Source organism: Lepus europaeus, unplaced genomic scaffold (assembly GCF_033115175.1).
Source record: "Lepus europaeus isolate LE1 unplaced genomic scaffold, mLepTim1.pri SCAFFOLD_416, whole genome shotgun sequence".
Taxonomy (NCBI): Eukaryota; Metazoa; Chordata; class Mammalia; order Lagomorpha; family Leporidae; genus Lepus; species Lepus europaeus.
This window is the reverse complement of record NW_026909292.1, coordinates 61,510-83,901: the sequence shown is the minus strand read 5'-3', so window position 1 is coordinate 83,901 and position 22,392 is coordinate 61,510. Positions and strand designations below refer to the sequence as shown.

At 64.5% G+C, this 22,392-nt stretch overlaps 1 protein-coding gene across 1 annotated transcript; it reads left to right on the top strand.

Annotated features, from left to right (window-relative positions):
- The first annotated feature begins 4,128 nt into the window (after positions 1-4,128).
- Positions 4,129-21,735, top strand: LOC133755378 (serine/threonine-protein kinase ULK1-like). The gene is made up of 25 exons (XM_062185490.1): positions 4,129-5,455; positions 5,669-5,705; positions 8,231-8,404; positions 8,478-8,551; positions 8,941-9,042; positions 10,006-10,064; positions 10,145-10,227; positions 10,530-10,580; positions 10,885-10,973; positions 11,627-11,774; positions 12,643-12,703; positions 12,863-12,952; positions 13,321-13,446; positions 13,717-13,874; positions 13,959-14,045; positions 14,757-15,025; positions 15,902-16,095; positions 16,317-16,426; positions 16,506-16,649; positions 17,143-17,315; positions 17,402-17,574; positions 17,692-17,810; positions 18,225-18,382; positions 19,774-19,909; positions 19,991-21,735. The coding sequence occupies exons 1-25, from the start codon at positions 5,156-5,158 to the stop codon at positions 20,044-20,046; spliced, it is 3,171 nt and encodes a 1,056-aa protein (XP_062041474.1). The 5' UTR covers positions 4,129-5,155; the 3' UTR covers positions 20,047-21,735.
- Positions 21,736-22,392: the final 657 nt, after the last annotated feature.

Sequence of the window (22,392 nt, the reverse complement as noted above, 5' to 3'; positions counted from 1 at the left end):
GTTTGGGCGAGGAGGCTCCTGGTGCCTCCCTTCCCCACCCACGCGGGGTTGACACCTGAGTATTCGCTGTGCCGGAAGCCCTGGAGGTGCCGAGGTGGTCTCTTGTCTGTTGAGGTGGGGGGTTTTGTTCTCACTGTGTTAGGTTGGTTTGGTCAGCCATATTGAACGGGAACGGCAGGCCCGCGTGGTGCCTGGGAAGTCAGTCCCTTGCTCTCTTTTCTGTGTCACCTACCTTGCTACGTGCACAGGTGCTGGGGGCTTCCAGTGTCCCCGGGGAAGAGGGGTGACACCTCCCACAGCCTTGCTTCCTGTGGGTTGTCAGCTGCTGGTGGACACCTGTGCTAGCTCTTGGTGCCCTCCAGACTGTGGTGGGGGCTGGGCTGAGCTCAGATGAGGCCTGGGATGGTCTTGGCGGCAGGCTCTGGGAGGCTCCTACCACACTGTTTTATGTGGCATTGTTTTAGCCTCTCCCGCCCCCCGCCTCACTTTTAAGTTGTGAAACAAGAAGCATTCCTTACTGCGAAGTGGGCACGGGCGTGGCTGCCCCCGGGAGCCCGGCCCCCAGCCCTCCTTGCTGGTCCTCCAGTGGTGGCCACTGCCCTGCTGTTCTCGCCTCCTGGCGGAACCTGGCTGCCGACACCAGGGTGCCTGCCAGTCTTCAGCTTTCGGAGCGGAGGCTCTGCCTTACATCTGGGGTGCTCAGGGCTTCTGTGGGTGGCTGCTGGTGCCCTTGTGTGGCTGTGTGGTGTCGTGTTGTGGGACTGCTCCCTGGGGTGCAGGTCCATCTGGACAGCGCTACTACAAGCAGGTTTGGGGAGGCATGTGTAGGGTGTGTCTACCTGGCTCCCACAGGCTCTCAGGGGCTACACTCCCTAGCACTGGGCCCAGCAGCACCCAGCCCCCTGCTGCTGAGCTCCCTGGTAGAACCCTGGTCAGAGAAGAGGGAGGGGCAGAGAGGGAAGCTGGTGGCCAGGAGCAGGGGCCGGTGCACAATGGGCAGCAGCAGGGCTTCCTCCTCAGGGTGGGGCCAGCATCTCTTCCCTTTTGGGAGCTGTCCAGAAACACAGGGCTTCGGGGGCAGGGTGGCTCTGTCCAGGCCCCAGCTGTGGCTTTTGCTGCCTCCTGGGACCCAGAAGGCCGGCTCTGGAAGAGTTAACTGGGTCTGTGCCCGCCCTCCAGGCCCAGCCCGGGATCAGCAGACAGGACTGGGATTGGCAGAGGGATCCTATTAAGCAAAGCACCTTAGTGTGCCCAGGGGTGGGGTGAGGTGGCCTCCTACGTGCCCAGATGCCCGTGCCAGGCTCCCTGTGACTCTGGCCTCTGGAGCCAGCCGTGCTGCGTGCGGAGGGCGGCGAGCCTGGCCAGCCTCATCCCAAGGGTGTTGACTTAGCGCTCCCCTTTTAAGTCTTACTTTATTTTTATGTTTAAAGATTTATTTTTATTTTTATTTTTTGAAAGGCAGAGCTGCAGAGAGAGAGGGAGAGACAGAGAGATCTTCCATCCAGTAGAAGCCAGGAGCTTCATCTGCATCTCCTACATGGGTGGCAGGGATCCAAGCATTTGGGCCATCTTTGCTCCTTTTTTTTTTTTTTTTTTTTAAAGATTTATGTATTGAAAGGCGGAGTTAGAGAGAAACAGAAAGGAGAGCAAGGTCTCATCTGCCGGCTCACTCCCCAAGTGGCTGCAACAGCTGGGGCTGTGCTGATCTGAAGCCAGGAGCCAGGAGCTTCTTCTGGGTCTCCCACGTGGGTGCAGGGACCGAAGCAGTTGGGCCATCTTCTGCTGCTTTCCCAGGCTATTAGCAGAGAGCTGGATCGGAAGTGGAGCAGCCAGGACTGGGACCGGCACTCATATGGGGTGCTGGTGTCCCAGGTGGCATGGGCCCCAAGTTGTATTGTTTATTTGAGAGGCAGAGAGCGGGAGAGAGACAGTCACAGAGAGTGAAGGCTCCCATGCCTTGGTTCACTCCCCAAATACTGCAACAGCTCTGGCCAAGGCTGGGGCCGGGAGCTCAGTCCGTGTCTCCCACGTGGGTGGCAGAGACTCAGACACCTACCAGGGTGTCTATTAGGAAGCTGAAGCCGGAGCCAGGAACTGAACCCAACAGTGCTGTGTGGGAGGTGGACGTCTTAACCACTAGGCTACGCTCCCACCCCTGTCCTGAGAGCCTGGGTGCACAAGGCTGGGGTTACTCTTTAGGGTCCGCCCAGCTGAGCAGTCAGGCATCGGGGGTTTCTTTCCCAGCTCTGCTGAGGGCCAGCAGTAACCAGGACTGTTCTGACTTGCACCCCATTCCTTCTGGGTGGACCTACCCTCAGGGGGAGGGAGTGATGACGTGGGGAGCCTGGTGTGCTCACTTGAGAGACCGAGTCTTCTCACTGTGTCTGGGCATGCGTGTCCGGGTATCACAGGTCCAAGGGCAGGACCCGCCTGGTGGCTGTTGCCCACCCCACCGAGTGAGATGTGGCCAGGGCCTCTGCGATCGGGTGGGTGAAAGTGGTGAAGCCGTTTCTTGGCCATTCGGTTGTCTAAGGGGACTGGCTAGGTGCCTGGTGCCCGCCTGGCCCCCACTCCCCGGGGACGCCCGTGAAACCAAACTTGGCCCTGCAGGGGCTGGCGGCAGTGGGGCCTGAAGTGTCTGGCTTCTGGTGGGTCCTGTGGGGTGGACAGCTGTGGCCCCTGTTGCCCTAGGAGCCCGAGAGTGCAGGTCGTAGGGAGAGCTGGGGAAGCCCAGCATGGCATGGGGGCCCAGGGGAGCTGCTGCTGCGACGCTTGGTTCTGCCTTCTCGCTGTCCCCACCTCTGGAAGGGTGAGGCGGACACATGGGATGAGACGCAGAGCAGCTGGCCTGGCCCTGCCACAGCCCAGTGGACACAGTGTGCTCACGAGCATCCCGGTCACCTGGCTTGGGACTGGCCTGTGGGCTTCCGAGGATCCAGCTCGCGGGTGGGGAGACAGGCCCACAGTGGGCGCTGTCCGCAGCTGCCGTCTACCGCAGGGTGGTGGGAAGCTGTGTGTGGGATCCTTAGGCCCCCGTGCTCTGTGGTGAGGTGGCCCCCAGCCCCGCTGCCCCAGGTCCTGTGCCTGGGGGAGGCTGTGGGGTGGCAGACTGGGCAGGGGTGAGCAGCTGAGAGACAAGGATGGAGCCACTGGCAGCCGTGAGCCTGGGACACACCCACCGTGGTTTCAGGGAGCTGTGAGGCAGGCCAGCACGGTGGGGTGGGGGCAGGGGCCCCTCTGGGAAGGTGAGTCTCAATGGGCAAGGCCATGGCCGGGGGCCTCCAGCATCAGTGAGGTGGATGGAGAGAGACAGGCTGTGTACACAAGTGAGACCCAAGTGGCCTGGGTGGCAGGGGCAGCAGGTGGGGGTGGCACCAGAGTTCTGTGGGCAGGTGACAGCTTGTGGCAGGCGTGCTCCCAGGAGCCTTGCCTTTCTGTGTGGGAGGAGGCTGCTGTGGGTGGGTGGGGCTCACGGTGCCCCAGGTGAGGCGGTGCAGGGCTCCTGTGCCCACACTATCTTCGCCTGGCGTTCCTGCCGGTCCAGCGCAGCCTCTGTCATCGGCACCACATCCTTGTCCTGGTCAGTCCTAGCCCCCTGGGTGGGTTTGGGACCCTGGAGGGCAGGGCCAGTGAGCTCTGCCACTGCAGAGTATCTCCCAGCACAAGGGGAGGCAGCCTCTCTGGTCTGTCCAGTTGGGTGCCTGCCCCTGGTGCTCGGGCGAGGCAGGTGTGGACAGTGCGCTGCAGGGGCCTGGGGCGTGTGTGGTCTCTGAAGGCGTTTCCGGGCCCCATCTCTCTCCTTGCTGCCCTAGCCTTGGGTCTCCTGCCTGACCACCAGGTGCCTGCCCCTGGTGCTCGGGCGAGGCAGGTGTGGATGCGCTGTAGGGGCCTGGGGCGTGTGTGGTCTCTGAAGGCGTTTCCGGGCCCCATCTCTCTCCTTGCTGCCCTAGCCTTGGGTCTCCTGCCTGACCACCAGGTGCCTGTCCCTGGTGCCAGGATTATCTCTCCCCAACAGCTGGCCTGCCTCACTTGGGCGGGGCATGCAGAGCCTGCCAGGGACTCCTGGGTAGGGTGGGCAGAGGCCTGCCTTTGTGGACAGTGCCCTCCTTCCCTAGGCCCTATCTCGGCCTCCCAGCCTCCCTGCCAAACCACTCTCTGTGAGGTTGCAGCCCTGCCACCTACTCACCTGGCAGGGCCCAGGCATGCAGCCGTGCAGGGTGGAGGCTTGTCGAGTTCTCAGGGACTGGTCACTCGGCAGCTCCATGTCCATCTACCCGGAGCATCTCTGACGCAGGCCTGGGCTTCCTAGGACTGTGGGCTGAGCTGGCGTTGGGGTCCTCTGTCCTGCCAGGGTGAGGGGATGGGCTGAGTGACAGCAAGCAAGGACCCTGGGGCCACTTTGCCGAGGAGTGTGGTGGGAGGGGCAGGTCTCTGGGCTCCTGGCTGTGGGCCCTGCCTGGCTGCTGGGTGGAGCTCCCCTGTAGCTCCTGGTGGCTCATGGCCACTGCCTGGAGACAGTCTGGGGTGTTTGGGTCCAGCCCCGCCCAGAGTCACCTTGGAGCTGACTAGAGGAAGAGGGGCCTGGGATGGGCTTCCTCCTCCTGTCCCCAAGGGTGAGCGTGTGCTCTGCACTCCTGGGGGTGAGGGGACCTTGCTCCCCGGCTGGGACATCCCCACCTGGAGGTGGAACACAGGGTGCCAGCCTTGACTCGGCACCCACATCTGTGAAGTGGGGTGAGGAAGGCTTGCCTGGTTATGTGGGTGAGGGACGCGCTACGGGGAAGTCCCTGCTTCCAGCTGGCTCGGGTGCAGGCCACGCCCACTCGGCATCCATAGGCACTCGGAAGCAGTGACTCCCAGATGAGGGTGTGGTTGGCACCACCTGGGCTGAGCTGTGTTTGAGCCCAGGGCTGGTAGGACGCTGCCCTGGCCCTGCTGGCCCAGCAGCGCTGGGGGCGTTAGGGCCCAGGGGCCACATCCAAGCTCCACGAGGCCTGTCAGGGAGGCTGGATGCCTCTGTAATCTGTGGTTCCGGTTCCGGTTCTGGTTCTGGAGCTGGAATGGAGCAGTTCCCGCTGCCTGAGGGTCGAGCCTATCACACACCTGAACCCCTCCTGCTGGCTGGTCACCTGGGCCAGGAGTTGTGACAGCTAGGATGGAGGCCCCACCCTGCGAGGCCCGCTGGCTCCAGCCCACCCCGTTGGTCTCTGGTCCTGCCCCTCAAGCCCGTTTTCCAAATAGCCACAAGACACAGCAAACGCCACCTCCAGAGCGCACTGTGTCTCACGTGGGCTGCCTCCCGGCTGTGGGGCAGGCAAGCTCAGCACCATGGGCTGGCGGCCTGGCTTTGTCTACTCCCCGGGTGGTGCCCAGCGGGAGCCGGAGGCACTTCCGCCTCTTACAGCCCTTCTCTGACCTGCAGGAAATGGCCAACTCCGTCTACCTGGTCATGGAGGTGAGCATCCTGTGGCCCCACGGCTGATGTCCACAGCACTGGGCACCAAGGGGGGCTGTGGTGAGGGCCTGCAGGGGTGACAAGTGCCCACTGTTAGCATCTTCGCCGGGGTTGCTGGACACACTTGGGGATGAGCCTGGGGGTACTGGGCAGGGCTGGAAGGTCCATCCTGGGCCTCTGGCCACTGCCTGATGGGGTGTTGTTCTCTTGCAGTACTGTAATGGCGGGGACCTGGCTGACTACCTGCACAGTGAGTGGGCCCTGAGGCTGCCGTGGGCTGTGGGTCACCCTGGTGCCCCTTGGGAGGTAGCCTGGCCCCGGCTGCCCCTGGTGATTTGCATTTGGGCTTTCTCTTTGCCCAGCACCCTGGGTAGATGGAAGGGGGGCCCTGGTGTTTCAGGTCTTGGGATGCTGTCCACGATCCGTCCCCACCAGCGGCTCTGGAGCAGCTCCCGCCTGCTTGGGGAGGGCACTATGCCCAGCGATCTGTTCTCACAGGTTGGGGCGGGGGTTGGTGTGAACCAGATGTGTAAGTGACGGTGTCGTGGGAGGGAGCGAGTGCCCTGGCAGGCGGCCATGCAGGGGGTGGGCCTGCAGTTTTCTGAGTGGTGGGGTTGAGTGTGTGGCCGGCTGGGTACAGGGGACACAGCCACAGAGCAGGGAGGCTAAAGGGCAGGTGCCAGGAAGGACAGGTGGGGGACCCTTGTGTTGTGGGTAGGGGCTCATGACTGTCCAGGCTGGAGGTGCCAGCAGAGCCTTGGTGGCAGTGAGGGTATCTGGTTAGAGCCGGTGCAGACATGGTCAGAGACAATTCCAGGGGCTTGGCCCAGCGTCTGGGAGGACGGAGTGACCAAACAGACCAGGTTGGTTATCAACACAGACTGACTGCCTGCACCTGTGCGATGCTGCTTTGTCCTCACGTGGCTAAAGGGACAGACACGTGCCCACGGGCCCCTCACAAGGCAGCGGTCCTGTCGGCCTGTTCCCTGCCATAGGGCCCCTCTGAGTCCATTGCTGCAGGACGAGGAGTCCGCGTGGATTTGGGGGTGCACATTTGCAGACCCAGCACCAGTCCTGGGGTGGGGAGTCCAGCAGGTTGGGATTAGGAATCCAGGCCAGTGGGCAGGTGGAGCCTGCTGGCCTGGGGCTCCAGAGCTGGCAGTGGGAGAGCAGGCAGTGCAGGGAGCCAGCAGAGAGCTCTGCCTGTGCTGTGGTGTGCGGGGTGGGCCAGGGTGCCCCGGGGTGAGGCCTGGCGCAGGCTGAGGGTACTGGCCCTCAGGCCCACGGCCCTGGGCACTCTGCTGCCAGCCACACCTGGCTGCCCACGTGGCTACACCATGCTGGGCTCTGCCTGCTCACTGAGTGCTTTCTTCCCCCGTGGCTGCCACGCTGCCTGCTGAGCCCTTGACCTTCAGTGACCAGGCGGTCCCTGGCCTGCCTCCAGGCTGCGCAGGTGTCAGGTTGGTCCCAGGCCAGCCTTGGGCACCACCTGCCCTTGGAGAGGAGGAGCTTGGAGGCCCAGGGCACTTGTCCACAAGCTGGCCTCGAGGTTAATTCTAACACTGGCCACACATCCATTCTCGTGCCTGTGTTGTGTGTGGGCCTGCGCCACAGCTGCCTCCCTGCTGTGGGAGCCTCCGTATCCCGGAGGAGGGGCTGGAGACCTGGGGCAGGAATAGGGCACCCAGCACTGAGGCTGGGGTGAGCCTGGCTCTGAACAGAGGCCGGGGGTGTGCGGATAGTAGTGGGAGATCAGTATGTGTCTCTGCGACTGTTGGCCTCTGTGGTGTGTTGGTGTGTGTGTGTGTGTGTGTGTGTGAGTGAGACTGGGTCTGTGAGATGTATATATCTGTATGTGTGTGACTGTGAGATATGTGTGTGTGCTGTATGCTGTGTGACTGGGTCTGTGTGTCTGTGTCTCTGTGCTGTGTGTGTGTGTGTGTGTGTGAGACTGGGTCTGTGAGATGTGTATATCTGTATGTGTGTGACTGTGAGATATGTGTGTGTCTGTGTGTGCTGTGTGACTGGGTCTGTGTGTCTGTGTCTGTGCTGTGTGTCTGTGTGTGCTGTATGCTGTGTGACTGGGTCTGTGTGTCTGTGTCTCTGTGCTGTGTGTATATGTGTGTGTGTGTGTGAGACTGGGTCTGTGAGATGTGTATATCTGTATGTGTGTGACTGTGAGATATGTGTGTGTCTGTGCTGTATGCTGTGTGACTGGGTCTGTGTGGCGTGTGGGGGCCTGTGTCAATTTCTCTGCCTGTCTCTGCTGCTGGCCCCTTGTGTTTTCCTTGCAGCCCCCAGGGCCTGGCCCCTGGTTGGCTTCTGCGGGCCAGAGCAGCTCCCCCGCCCCCGAGCCCATAGCTGTGCTGTGACCTTGGCCCTGCCTCAGGTTCATAGGTCCAGGCCTTGTCTCACTGAAGGCCGCAGCGGGCTTGGACCCTGGGGACCCCTCGAAGCGCGGCCATGCTGGTGTTTGCCATGGGCAAGAGCAGGCTAGTTAGAGCCAGGGGCGGCCGTGACACGCCGTGGTGGACAGAGTAGTGGCAGTTGGGGTTGATGTCAGGGGAGGGTGACAGCCAGAGACCAGGGTGGAGGGCCTGCCTTGCCGGCTTGCAGGTCACGGGTGCACGTGGTCCCTCGTGGTTACTGGTTTGTGGTGAAGGTCTGCCTGCTTCCTGCTGGGCTGGGGGTCCCTGTGGCAGGGAGGACCAGGCCACACCCCTCTGGACTCGGGGTGTCCCTACGGGGCAAGCCTGAGCCCGCCTCTCCCCGCAGCCATGCGGACGCTGAGCGAGGACACCATCCGGCTGTTCCTGCAGCAGATCGCCGGCGCCATGCGGCTGCTGCACAGCAAAGGCATCATCCACCGCGACCTGAAGCCCCAGAACATCCTGCTGTCCAACCCCGGGGGGCGCCGTGCCAACCCCAACAACATCCGCGTCAAGATCGGTGAGGCCCGTGGCGTGGGCGCCTGCCGCTCTGCCGGCCTGGGCTCCGCCTCCTCACCGTGTCTCTCCTGCAGCTGACTTCGGGTTCGCGCGCTACCTCCAGAGCAACATGATGGCGGCCACGCTCTGCGGCTCCCCCATGTACATGGTACGTGGCCCTGGCACGCCAGCCCACGAGTCCACAGCGGAGCCCTTCTGTGGCCTCGCTGCAGCCGGCAGCGTGGGGCTGAACTTGTTTCCTGTGTGTCTGCTTGATGAGTGGGTGCCTGACTGGTGCTTGAGCGTTGCCTGCTCTGATTGGCTGCTGCCAACAGGTGTCTTAATTGTGGGGCATGACTGGCATCTGTTCTGATTAGCTGGTAACATGGCTGCCATTTGCTCTAATTGGTTGGAGACTGGCAGGTGTCTGCTCTGATTGGCTCGAGTCGGGTGGGTCTCTGTTCGGATTGGTTGCTGTGTGGCTGGCACCTGCTCCTTGGTCAGTGTGTGAGGTGTCTGCTGTTTGCTGTAGCGCTGAGCTGTTTCTCACGCCCACAGGCCCCGGAGGTGATCATGTCCCAGCACTACGACGGGAAGGCAGACCTGTGGAGCATTGGCACCATCGTTTACCAGTGCCTGACGGGGAAGGCGCCCTTCCAGGTGTGTGGGACCACCAGATGGGAGTCCTGGTTAGGGGCGGTCAGTAAGGGTGTGGGTGAGTGGGCAGGACCAACCCCAGGGCAGTGTCCCCCATGGGCCTCGTCCCCACTGGTCAGCCCACCTCATGTGCGCATGTGGGGGAACAGGCTCCTGGCCCCCACCTCCCTTCCCAGTGCCCCTAGGCCCCTGCGTGGGGGGATTACCCTGAGCCCCGGAGGACCCAGGACTGTGCTTCCTGCAGGGACCCTGTACTGGCCATGGCCCATTCTGACTGCCCCCTGTGGTCCTGGGTGTACTGGCCATGACCCATTCTGACTGCCCCCTGTGGTCCTGGGTGTGAGCCCTCGAGGCTCTTGGCCAGGTCTCCAGCAGGCACTACTGTCTCAGGCTCCTTTCTGGGGCAGGATACCCATCAGTCATGAAAAGCAGCCAAGCACTGGCGTCAGACCCCTGCTGCCTTGGGTGGCAGGGAGGCACGATGCCTCCCTCTGGCCCACCCGGCCGCCCTGTGTGGCTGGGGAGGGGCTAGGAGGGGAGAAGTGTGGAGGCAGCGTGCCGGCTGAGGGCCGCTGGAGACCAGACCACGGTCCTGCTCGTCTACGGCGTGGTGGGAGGTGGGCCGGGGCAGCTGGGGCTGAAGCTGTGCTCCCCACCAGGCCAGCAGCGCGGTGGGAGGTGGGCCGGGGCAGCTGGGGCTGAAGCTGTGCTCCCCACCAGGCCAGCAGCGCGGTGGGAGGTGGGCCGGGGCAGCTGGGGTGCTGAAGCTGTGCTCCCCACCAGGCCAGCAGCGCGGTGGGAGGTGGGCCGGGGCAGCTGGTGCTGAAGCTGTGCTCCCCACCAGGCCAGCAGCGCGGTGGGAGGTGGGCCGGGGCAGCTGGGGCTGAAGCTGTGCTCCCCACCAGGCCAGCAGCGCGGTGGGAGGTGGGCCGGGGCAGCTGGGGCTGAAGCTGTGCTCCCCTCCAGGCCAGCAGCCCCCAGGACCTCCGCCTGTTCTACGAGAAGAACAAGACGCTGGTCCCCACGTAAGCACCCGCCCCGCTCCCCGTGGAGGGCTCTGTGCCCCAGGCTCCCTGGTGAGCCCTGTCTTGTCCTGACCCCTCAGCATCCCCCGCGAGACCTCAGCCCCCCTCAGGCAGCTGCTCCTGGCCCTGCTGCAGCGCAACCATAGAGAACGCATGGACTTCGGTGAGTGCAGGCCCCAGGCGGCCGTAGCCGACAGGCACCCCCTGCCTCATCCGTCTGTGCAGCACTTACTTGTGGGGCGAGGGCCCAGCTGGCTTGGTCCCATGCACCTGCACCCCCAACCTAGCCACTGGCTGAGCGCAGGCTTCTCCCAGCGGCAAGGCTGAAGCCTGGCTTGGGCGGGGCCGGCGCTGGGAACACCTGTGTTGGTGGGCGAGGCGGGGGTGCCATCGAGACAGGAGCCCCGGCCCAGCCCCCTGCCGCCCAGGGGGGACCCCTCTGAGGCGCCGCTGCTTCTCCTGCAGATGAGTTCTTCCGTCACCCTTTCCTCGACGCCAGCGCCTCGGTCAAGAAGTGTGAGTCCCGTGTGGGCCGTGTGGCCGTACCCGTCCTGCCTCGGCGCGTGCTGGAGTGGGGGGGGCAGCCCGCGGGGTGTCCCGGGTGCAGTGGGCGGAGGGCTGTGCTGCCTGGGGACGGCTGCCAGCTGGTTTCGTCGTGGTGGCAGTGACGTGGAGGGGGCTGCCGAGGGTTGGTGCAGATCCCGGTGCTCACGCTCTACCTCCGGGGCAGTGCAGGCCGTGCGACCGCTGCCCTGAGCACAGGCCGGGGCTGGGGGTCCGGAGAAGGCTCTGCAGACTGACCCACAGCTCCCTCTCCCAGCCCCGCCCGTGCCTGTGCCCTCGTACCCGAGCTCAGGGTCTGGCAGCAGCTCCAGCAGCAGCTCCACCTCCCATCTGGCTTCCCCACCGGTGAGTCCCCGCCTCGCTCGTTGACTTACGTGGCCCTTGAGCTGGGCGCTCACCCCTTGCCCTTGTGGGCATCCCTGGCAGCGTTCGCTCCGTGTGCATGGATGCTGGCACTGCCTGTGGGAGGGGCTGGTTCCTGGGGCCTCCCCTGTTGGCACCTGTGCTCCAGCACCCCTCGTCTGCCCTTTGAGTCACAGGGCTGGGGAGCAGTGGCCTGCCTTGGGGTGACTCGAAGGGTGGGGTCTGTACACGTGCCCTGGGCCTGGGAAAGGTTCCGTGATCTCTGCGCTGTGCCTGGGTCTGAGCTAAGAGATGGCTGAGATGTGGGGGGTGGGGCCCTCAGCAGAGCTGCCCTGGAGCAGTGGCTGGACACGTGGGTTCTGGGACCTGGGCCTCACTCCTCCGTGTCCTGAGTGCCTAGTGCAGCACTGGCCGCGGGGCAGGGCCCCCGACATGGCCAGGGTCAGGAAGCTACTGTCCCCAAACTGGCATCTCATGGGTTAGGTGAGCGTCCCTGTGAGGTCAGGGCCAGATGGCCATCTTCCTGGGAAGTACGCTGGGCCCTGGACTTCCTGAAGCCGAGAAGAGGCAGAACTCGCCCCTCAAACTCTTGGGGCCCCTGGGCCCCCACTCACCGGCTCCGTCCTGACCCCCAGTCCCTGGGGGAGATGCCCCCGCTACAGAAGACGCTCACCTCCCCGGCCGCGGCCGCCGGCTTCCTGCACGGCTCGCGAGATTCAGGCGGCAGCAGCAAGGACTCCTGCGACACGGACGACTTCGTCATGGTCCCCGCCCAGTTTCCAGGTCAGGGCCCTGCTGGGGGCAGACTCGCTCCAGGTGCTTGTGTGTGGGGGTGCAGCAGGCATGTTGGATGGACCCCACACAGTGTGCACATGTTGCACGTGTGCCGTGCAGACCCTGTGTCCGCCGTGGACAGTCAGGAGCTTTGTCTGTGTGAGCCTGGCTGGGCCTGCTCAGGCCAAACCCTGCTGGAGTCAGCAGTGGTCAGCAGATGGTCTCTGGCCCTGTGCGGGGCCTGCTCCTGCTGCTCCCATGGACTGGCCCTCAACTCTGCTGGCTCTGTTAACAGTGCCCCCATCTGCCTCCCCCGGTCACTGCTGTGCGTTTGGACCTGCCCTCCCGAGAGTGACTGGGGCCACAGCAGCTGTCCTGACCCTGTGCTCTGGGCCTTCCGCCTCTGTCCCCAGCCACCCGAGACCTCAAGGCTGGGCCCCTGGGCGTGTACAGGCTACGCAATGGCAATGAGGGTGGCGAGTTCCGAGCCCAGCCTCACCAGACAGGAAGAGGATTCCTGATGGGGCCGGGCCTCAGGGCAGAGCCACTTCAGGGGCAGGAACCTGGGTGTTCTGAGTGGGATGGGACCAGAGTGGGGGCTGTGGTCACCCCTCCTGGAGTTGGCCAGTCTGTTGGGTATAAACAGGAGAAGGGACGTGAGCAGACCCAGGTGGGGGACATGGTGCCCTGCGTGGGGCAGGCCAGTGTAGCCAGGACCTTACCGCCTGTGCTGTGTGCCCCATGTGACACGTGAGCCAGTGGCCGCCCTACCAGGAGCCCCCCATCTGAGGAGGAGAGGACCTGTGGACCCAACTGTGGGAGCTCAGGGAGTGACAGTGCAGCAGATGGCCAGGCCAGACGTGCGCTTCTTCCACAGGTGACCTGGTGGCTGAGGCGGCTGGTGCCAAGCCCCTGCCGGACAGCCTGCTGTACAGTGGGTGAGCCCCCAGCCCTCTGTTCAGGGCAAGGGAGGGTGATCGTCAGGGGCTGGGGTCGGGAGGTTTGGGAAGGACACAGGTGCCACACTCGGGACAAGGGATGTTCCGGGTCTGAGTGCTCGGCCCGAAGACGCCCCCATCTGTCCCTTCCGTCCCCAGGAGCTCGCTGGTGGCCTCTGCTGGCCTGGACAGCCACGGCCGGACTCCTTCTCCATCCCCCCCATGCAGCAGCACCCCCAGCCCCTCAGGGTGAGCAGGCTGGGCAGGGTGGGCTGTGGGCTAATCTCTGAGCCTGTGTCTGGGTTGCTTCCCAGTTGAGACCACCAAGCTGAGGCAGAGCCAAGCCAGGGACATTGTGCCCAGAGGCCCTAGCTCCCTCACAACTGCCTGGACACCACGCCTCCACAGATGGCCCCACGATCTGGGGTTGGGTGGGTCTGGGACCGCCTACAGACCTACTCACTGCTGCCAGTGGCTGGCTGCAGCCTGGGCGCCCAGGGTGGAGGGCCAGCTACCTGGTGACTGGGACCCGAGTGGCCACCACTCCACTTACCCTGGCGTGTCCGGGCCTGGGCTCATGCTGTGTCCCTGTGCCCATGCCCCCTCTCTCCACACAGCCGGGCTGGCCCGTTCGCCAGCAGCAGGTGTGGTGCCTCTGTCCCCATCCCAGTGCCTACTCAGGTGCACAACTACCAGCGCATCGAGCAGAACCTGCAGTCCCCCACCCAGCACCAGACACCCCGGTGAGTGCAGGGCCCGGGCACACTGCCTGATTCTGCAGCACCGTTCTCTTGGTGGACCTGTGGGGTTCTTCTGGCTTTCCTGGTGAATAGCAGCATAACCTCGCGAGTTTGCAAAGACGACGTTAATTTTGGCAGATTTCGGCGACACACGCTGATGCACAAAGGCCGCCTGGGCTGTGGTTATCTGCAGGGACTGTGACCTTGGGGGGAGGGTGCCCACAGTCGAGCGGGGAGTGGGGGGCTCACCTCCTTGTGCCCGCCCTGCTACAGGTCCTCCTCCAGGTCTCCTGCCATTCGCAGGTCAGGCAGCACCAGCCCTCTGAGCTTGGCCAGGGCCAGCCCCTCGCCCCCAGCCCACGCCGACGGAGCCCTCCTGGCCAGGAAGTTGTCCCTGGGTGGGGGCCGACCCTACACACCGTCTCCGCAAGGTGAGCCTGCGGTCTCCCAGGGCTGGGGGTGGGGGGGAGCCTGCCATTTCTGTCTTCACACTGGCGGCCCCTCGTTCCCCCCAGTCGGAGCCATCCCTGAGCGGCTGGGCTGGAGCAGGGCTCCCTCCCCACAAGCAGCTGAGATGCGGACTGGCAGGTCCCCGCGTCCAGGTATGTCCCGTGTCCAGGCAGGTGCCCTGTCCAGGTAGGTACAGCTGCAGGCTTTGAGCTGGGCATGTGGACAGAGGAACTGGGCTGGCCTCCCTTGCCTGGGACTGTCTTTCTGTGCTCAGCTGATTTCTTCCAAGTTAAGAAGTTGGGGATTTGATGAGATGGGCGTGACCGGCACAAAAACCTGGGGGTCACAGCCCAGCTGCAGGGCCACGTCCAGTGTACTCTGCAGCGGTGTGGCCCTGGGGCGTGGCAGGCCTCACCACCCTTTCCCTTGTGCAAGATGGAGAATGGGGGTGGGGTGGACATTTGTCCTTGCGGTGACACCCACATCCCTCATCGCATGGCCTGGGCTTGGCCCCAGCTTCCCGTGACTGCAGACGCTGGGGAGGCAGGATGGCTCCAGCAGCTGGGTCTCTGCCGCCCACGTGGAGAGCTGGAGTGAGGTCCCCACTTGGTTGGAGGGGGCCACTGCAGGCGCTCGGGGGAGTGAGCCAGCAGATTGGTGGTCTATCTCTCTGCCTCTCAAATTAGAAAAAAGAAAAAGAGGTGAGGCGTCGGGCGTACGGCCTTGGGTGCCTGTGGTGGTGGGGTTGCGGCAGGGCCCGGCTGTCCTGAGGCCTTGTGCGTGTTGGTGGTCTCTGGCAGTAGCCAGACCTGCTGTCCTCTTGGTGGCCCGGAGTGTGGTAATGAAGTGCATCCCGTCCCCAGGCTCCTCTGCTCCCGAGCACTCGCCCCGCTCCACCGGCCTGGGCTATCGCCTGCACAGCGCCCCCAACCTGTCTGACCTGCACGTCGTCCGCCCCAAGCTGCCCAAGCCACCCACGGACCCGCTGGGCATGGCCTTCAGCCCCCCGCAGGCCAGCCCTCCCCAGCCGTCCCACGGTCTGCAGTCCTGCCGGCCCCTGCGCGGCTCGCCCAAGCTGCCCGACTTCCTGCAGAGGAACCCCTTGCCCCCCATCCTGGGCTCCCCCACCAAGGTAACAGTGTGGGGACGAGTCTGGGGCACAGAGCCCCGGCAAGGAGATGGCTGGGTTGCCCTTTTCCCTCAACTGGCCTGGGTCTGAGCTCGGGCCACCGGGCCTCCTATGTGGCCCAGGCTCCGAGCCGGTCAGGGAGCCAGGGGCAGGGTGGAGACTCGGCTGCTGCATGGATCAGCACAGCCAGTCGCTGCACCCTGGCGCTCACCGCGTGCCCCTGCGTCTCCCTGCAGTAGGCCGGGGCAGGGCCGCCTGGGGCTTGCAAGGCCTGTACCCCACAGTGCCTAGAAGTGCAGTGTTCCCTTTGTCAAAGGGCCTGGCGGCCTTGACCCCCCGGGCAGAGGCCTGGTGGGGTGGGGACACGTGGCTAGTCTCACCTTGACCAGCGTCCCATGTCCTGCCCATTGAGGCTCCTAGGCTGCCCTGCTCTGCTGTGCATTGTGGGACTGTGGCAGCACCAGGCTGCGGGTCACCACAGGGGAGTGGTGTAACTCCCATCTCCCTGCCTCAGTTTCCCTGTCTGCAGAATGGGCCCCAGAACAGTGGCCACTTCCCAGTGCTGTGAGGGCAGGGCCCATGCCCGCGGTGTTTTGTGTAACATTCACACATACGCATGTGAGCCGTAGGCACGTAAGCGTATGTGTTGTGTTACAAGTGTACATGTATGAAGTGTGCTGTGCATGTGTTGTGTTAGGTGCTGTACGTGTGAGTGCTGGTCCTCTGGGGCCGGGCGGGACCTGCTGCCCCTGGGCCACACACTGTCCCTGGGAGGAGCCATGTTGTAAACGCAGACCTAGTGCCAGCGCCTCCCCGCCCTGATGCTGAGGCTGCCACGCCAGCCGGGGCCGTTCTCAGCTCCACCCCTGCCTTCGCCAGGCCATGCCCTCCTTCGACTTCCCCAAGACCCCCAGCTCCCAGAACCTGCTGACCCTCCTGGCCCGGCAGGGCGTGGTGATGACGCCCCCACGGAACCGGACACTGCCCGACCTCTCAGAGGTGGGGCCCTTCCAGGGGCAGCAGCTGGGCCCTGGCCTGCGGCCCACAGAGGATGCCAGGGGCCCCGTCGGCCGGTGAGTTGGCTTGTGTCGTACTCCTAGGAGGCTGGGGAGACCCAGGCCTGCACTTGGCTTGCCCTGAGGCCCCGCCCTGCCCTGCCCATCTGTAAGATAGGCGCCGTGGTGCCTGGCCCGGTGCAGGTACCCAGGGGGGTCGTGTTGTGGAGGGAGGCCCCCAGCTCCTGCCACCCACCTGCCCGATGGGCACCCAGGCCACTTGGCGCCACCTCCCACAGGTCCTTCAGCACCAGCCGCCTCACCGACCTGCTGCTCAGGGCAGCGTTTGGGACGCAGGCCTCGGACTGGGGCAGCACAGACAGCCTGCAGGAGAAGCCCATGGACACTGGTGGGCATCTGGGCTGTGGGAACCGGGTGTCGGCTATGGGGTGAAGAAAGGACCGGCCCCTGAGCACCTTTTTCCGCAGCGCCCTCTGCTGGCTTCGGAGGGAACCTGCACCCAGGAGCTCGTGCTGGCGGGGCCAGCAGCCCGGCGCCGGTGGTATTCACCGTGGGCTCTCCCCCAAGCGGGACCACGCCGCCCCAGGGCCCACGCACTGCAGCCTTCTCAGGTGAGGGCCTGTTGGCCGCAACACCCTGGGGAGCCTCGACTCGGCAGTCGCTGGCCGTGGCTGTCAGCAGGGACAGATGGAGGAAGCGGGGTGCACACGTCAGAAATCCCTGCTCAGTCTTCCCGTCTGTGGAGTGGGGGTCGGCCTGGATCGGCAAAAATAGGTCAGGTGAAAAGTGTGGTTGCAGCCCCTGCCCCAGGGACACCCAGCCCCATGCCCAGCTGCCCTGGTAGGCTGTCCTGTGCTGGTGGGCTTTCCGAGTGCCGGGTCCTGCCACGTGTGCAGCAGGGTGGTGGCTGCCCTGCGCTCTGCGAGCCGCCTGCTCAGGTCCCCACTTCACCCATTCAGCCTCAGTCCGTGCCCCCGCCTCCTGCAGATGGGAGGCGTTCTGAGGCCCGGTTACTGTCGCAGGGTCCCGGCTGCGGGGGTGAAGTGCCGAGATAGGGTGGGGACAGGTCTGTGGCGGGCGCCCTCACCTGCCGTCTGTCCGCAGTGGGCCCTGCCGGCTCCTCCACGCGCCCCCTGGTGGCCGGGGCCTGCGGCGAGGCTGCTCCAGAACTGCCGGCCCCTGGCCACTGCTGCAGCTTTGCCGACCCCATTGCCGCCAACCTGGAGGGGGCTGTGACCTTTGAAGCCCCTGACCTCCCTGAGGAGACGCTCATGGAGGTGAGCGCTGGGCTGGGGGGCGGGGTGGGGCGAGGCTGCCTGCCGGCAGGAGGGACAGTCCCGCCACTCGCCCGCGCTCCCCGCAGCAAGAGCACACGGAGATCCTGCACGGCCTGCGCTTCACACTGGTCTTCGTCCAGCACGTCCTGGAGATCGCCGCCCTGAAGGGCAGCGCCAGCGAGGCGGCCGGGGCCCCCGAGTTCCAGCTGCAGGAGAGCATGGTGGCCGACCAGATCAGCCTGCTGAGCCGCGAGTGGGGGTGGGTGACTGCGGGGGCGCTGGCCTGGGCCACTGCTGATTTCAGGGGGTGGGGGTGGGGTGGGGGTGCTGGCCTGGGGGCCGGCTCTGCTGACTCTGCCCCTCCTGCCCCCTCTAGCTTTGCAGAGCAGCTGGTGTTGTACCTGAAGGTGGCCGAGCTGTTGTCTGCTGGCCTGCAGACAGCCATAGACCAGATCCGGGCCGGCAAGCTCTGCCTGTCGTCTACCGTGAAGCAAGGTGAGGGAGAGCAGACCCAGCCCACCCTAGGAGCCCCTGGACGCTGGGTGTGGGAGAGCAGTCAGGTGGCAGTGAGTAGGAGGAGGGTGATAGGGCCCTTGGGCTGGCTGGGAGACCACCTGGGAGGGCAAGTGCAAAGGCCCTGAGGTATGGCTCCGGTACAGAGCACAGAGGATGTGATCTCACACGGTGACCCTGGGACATGGTACGGAGCCGGCTGGTTGCTAAGGGCTGGAGAGAGTGTAGGGGGCAAGAGGGGACACATCTCAAAAACCTTCTACCCTACTGGGCCCGGCAGGCCCCACTGGGTGTGCTGTTCTCCTGACCCGAGCCCCGTGTCTGGTCCCCTCCCCTGCCCGCGGTCACACCGGCCCCCTGCCGAGGGCCTGGGCTGACCTCAGGACTTGCCCACAGTGGTGCGCAAGCTGAACGCGCTGTACAAGGCCAGCGTGGTGTCCTGCCAGGGCCTGCGCCTGCGGCTGCAGCGCTTCTTCCTGGACAAGCAGCGACTGCTGGACCGCGTCCACAGCATCACCGCCGAGAAGCTCATCTTCAGCCACGCCGTGCAGATGGTACACGGGGGCGAGAGGGTCCCCAGCTGCTGGGGTCCCCAGGTCTGCTGCGTGAGCCAGGGCCCTGACGGGTGTGAGGCTGTCACTCCTGGGACAGTACTGTCCCCGTGGGGTCTCAAACTCCAGAGCCAGCACGCCTAAGGAGGGGCTGCATTCGGCCCTGCAGGGCGCTTGGCACTGGGCCCTGTGCCTCTGTCCACCGCAGAGCTGCAGCCCAGGCAGCTTGCACCCATGCCCCTACCTCCCAGCTCAGTGTCCCCAGTTGAGGTGAGACCTGGGCCCCGGTCTGCAGCCCCTACACTGAGGGTCACTCTCTTGGCATGAGATCCAGCCCAAAGTGACGTGCAGGGCGAAGTCTGACTGCTCCACTTCCTGCTCAGGCAGAAGTGGCTGCCGTTGAGCCTGTGGTCACCCACAGTCACCTCTGCCAGGGCTCCTGCACGGCTCCTGTGCACTCCTGACACAGGAGCATCCCGACACATGGCATCCCGACACATGGCATCCTGACACAGGAGCATCCCGACACATAGCATCCCGACACATGGCATCCTGACACATGGCATCCCGACACATAGCATCCCGACACATGGCATCCTGACACATAGCATCCCGACACATGGCATCCCGACACATGGCATCCCGACACATAGCACCCCGACACAGGAGCATCCCGACACATAGCATCCCGACACATGGCATCCCGACACATGGCATCCCGACACATGGCATCCCGACACATGGCATCCCGACACATAGCACCCCGACACATAGCATCCCGACACATGGCATCCTGACACAGGAGCATCCCGACACATGGCATCCCGACACATAGCACCCCGACACAGGAGCACCCCGACACAGGAGTATCCCGACACGTAGCACCCCGACACATAGCACCCCGACACACAGATCCCAACACAGGAGCATCCCGACACGTAGCACCCCGACACGGGTATTCTGACACACAGCATCCCGACACAGCATCCTGACACATAGCACCCCGACACACAGCATCCCGACACAAAGCATCCCGACACATAGCATCCCGACACAGGAGTATCCCGACACACAGCATCCCGACACAGGAGCACCCCGACACAGGAGCACCCCGACACAGCATCCTGACACATAGTACCCCGACACACAGCATCCCAACACAAAGCATCCCGACACATAGCATCCCGACACAGGAGCACCCCGACACACAGCATCCCGACACATAGCATCCCGACACAGGAGTATCCCGACACATAGCATCCTGACACATAGCACCCCGACACACAGCATCCTGACACAGGAGCACCCCGACACACAGCATCCCGACACATAGCATCCCGACACAGGAGTATCCCGACACACAGCATCCGGCCCAGCCCCTGCCTTCCCCGCAGGTGCAGTCGGCCGCCCTGGACGAGATGTTCCAGCACCGTGAGGGCTGCGTGCCACGCTACCACAAGGCCCTGCTGCTCCTGGAGGGGCTGCAGCAGCTGCTGTCTGACCAGGCCGACATCGAGAACATCGCCAAGTGTGAGTCTGGCAGCCCGTGGGGGCGGGCCCAGCGGGGCTCCCGCCTCACGCCGCCGCCGCCTCCTCCTCCTCCTCCTGCAGGCAAACTGTGCATCGAGCGGAGACTCTCGGCTCTGCTGACCGGCATTGGTGCCTGACCACCCGGAGCCCGGCTAGCTCGCCATGCCCGAGCCCCGCGGGATGGGCTCCGTGTGCTGGCTGGACCTGCCGGGACAAGCCTGCCGGCCCCAGGGCTGCTGGATGGTGCTGAGGCCCCCGACGGAGCCAGAGCGGGAGGCTTCCTGGCCATGGAGGACTGCGAGTGCTCGGAGCGCTGCTTCCCTCTGTGGCCGGACTCCCGGAACCTTCCCGCCAGGCAGGGGCGCCCGGGGGGCAGGTGGGACACGGGGACCCTGCCACCTGCCAAGACCCCCCGGACAGTTCAAGGCCTTGAGACAGCACCGCTGACTCCATGCCAAAGAGAGCTTGTCCTCACGGCCTCGCTGCCTGGTCGCTCTGCCCCGGGAGAGGGGCTCGGCCTCCTCTTCTCCAGGACCCCCTCCCTCAGAGACCGCCCGCCCGGCTTTGTCAGTCACCCGAGCACTTTATGCAGATGGAGACTGGTCCCACCACACGGACCGAGGGGCAGGATCTGCTGTCTGGCTGCGGCCTTGCGAGGTGTGTGTCTGCTTCCTCACACGCGTGTGCGTGTGCACGCGGCTCCGTGAGCAAGTGCGGTCCTGGCCCGGGTGCGGTGTGCGGCGGCAGACCGGGTGAAGCTCCGAGCTCCCGCCCTGGCCACGGAGGTCGCCATCTGCCTTCCCCCAGGCCGTGTCTCATTTTTTTAAGCTGATTTTTTCTTTAAAGAAGAAAACTTGCAAACATTTAAGGCATTGTTTTTGAAAGGCAGGGACAGGGACAGAGTTGGGCCTTGGCCTTACCGTGGGGGCAGACGGTACTGGCTGCGTGTGTGTGTGTGACTGCGTGTAGGTGCGTGTGTGAGGGCGTGACTGTGGCTGTGTGCACCCGCTGTCCTGCCCAGGGGACACATTAGGCAGGTGGACAGCACTCATCCCACATCTGACATGGTGGACAGGCACAACACACACACCAACATGCAAGACCCTCCCCCGCCGAGCTCTAGCTGTCAGATTGGTGTCAAGATGCCTGCTCGTCACGGGTCACTGCGGACTGGGGGCAGCCTCGCCCCTCCTGCCATGGCAGGCAGTCCTTGTTGGAGGGGGTGGGGAGAGGCCCCCTCCAGCTCCCAGGACAGGCACAGGCTGGGGCCTGTGTAGCCTCTGTGGCTCAGCTCTGCCTGAATCTACTTGAATGTACCCCGGGGAGTCCACAGGAGGCAGACGTGGGTCCGTGGCACCCAGAGCAAGGTGTTCAGAGGTCACATGACACAGACACAGATACACGTGTTTTTCTTTGCAATACTTGAAATATCGCCACTGTGCTTGGACTCAGAAGACAGAATCCCCGTGCCGCGTCTGTGTTGTCACCGCCCGTGACTCCGTCCCTCCCTGCTGCATGTCCCACGTTAGTATTTATTGCTTTGCGGCTGCCGCAGCCCAGCCTCTGAGAAGCTGGCGCCACGGCTGGGCCCCCGCCTGGCATCCCGGTGTGCCCTGTCCTGTGGCCGCCCTGTGTGCCCCTGTGTGTGCGTGTGTGTGTCCCAAGTGGGACCTGGGGCCCCAGCCGTGAACGCTGCCTGTGGTTGTGTGGCCTGTTCTCCGAGAGACAGTGCGCCGCCCTCCGTCTGTTTTAAAACATTTTGTGAGTCCCTTTTTTGTTACATCGTGTGACGTCAGGTTAAATGGAAATAAACCTTTGGAATTGTTGCCTGCTGTCACGGAAGGTCACTTCGCTCCTCAGATGAGGCGTCTGCGGGGCGCACGGTTCCTCCAGCCGAAGAGCGGGAGCCGGGGCCTCACGCCTGTGTCAGGAGGACCCAGCTCTGGGGGCAAGCCCCAGGGCGGGTGCCCACGGAGGGCCCGGGGCCGCAGAGGGTCCCCCGGGGCTGCCGCAGTTACGGGCAGCACCGAGCTTCACTCCCACAGCGGCAGGGAGCTCCCTGCTGGTGGCTGTCTTGGGAGGGTTGTCCAAGTCCCCAGCCTGTTTTCGCTGGGTTTGCCTGTTGTTTGTTGAGTTTGTTCTCGCCAGCTTGCCAGAAAGGCCAGCGCAGCGTCGGCACTGAAGCCGCCGGAGAGCCGGTGGTGCTGGCAGGCGGTGGAAGGTGGGGACCCTGGGCCCGAGCAGGAGCGGCCGGCTACAGAGCAAGCCCTGGAGACCGCGGGGGGCAGCCCTGCTTCAGTTTGAGGCTCTGGGGGAGGCCCCCTGTGCACACTGCAGAGTGTGGCCAGCGCTGATGCTTCCTGTCACCAAGGGTCTTGGCCCTCGTGTGGGTTTGGACAGGTGAAGACCACCTCGCTCGCTCCGTCTCCGGGGTGTGTCTGCCCGGAAGCCGCAGGGTGGTGCGGTGCAGCACACTGCCTATC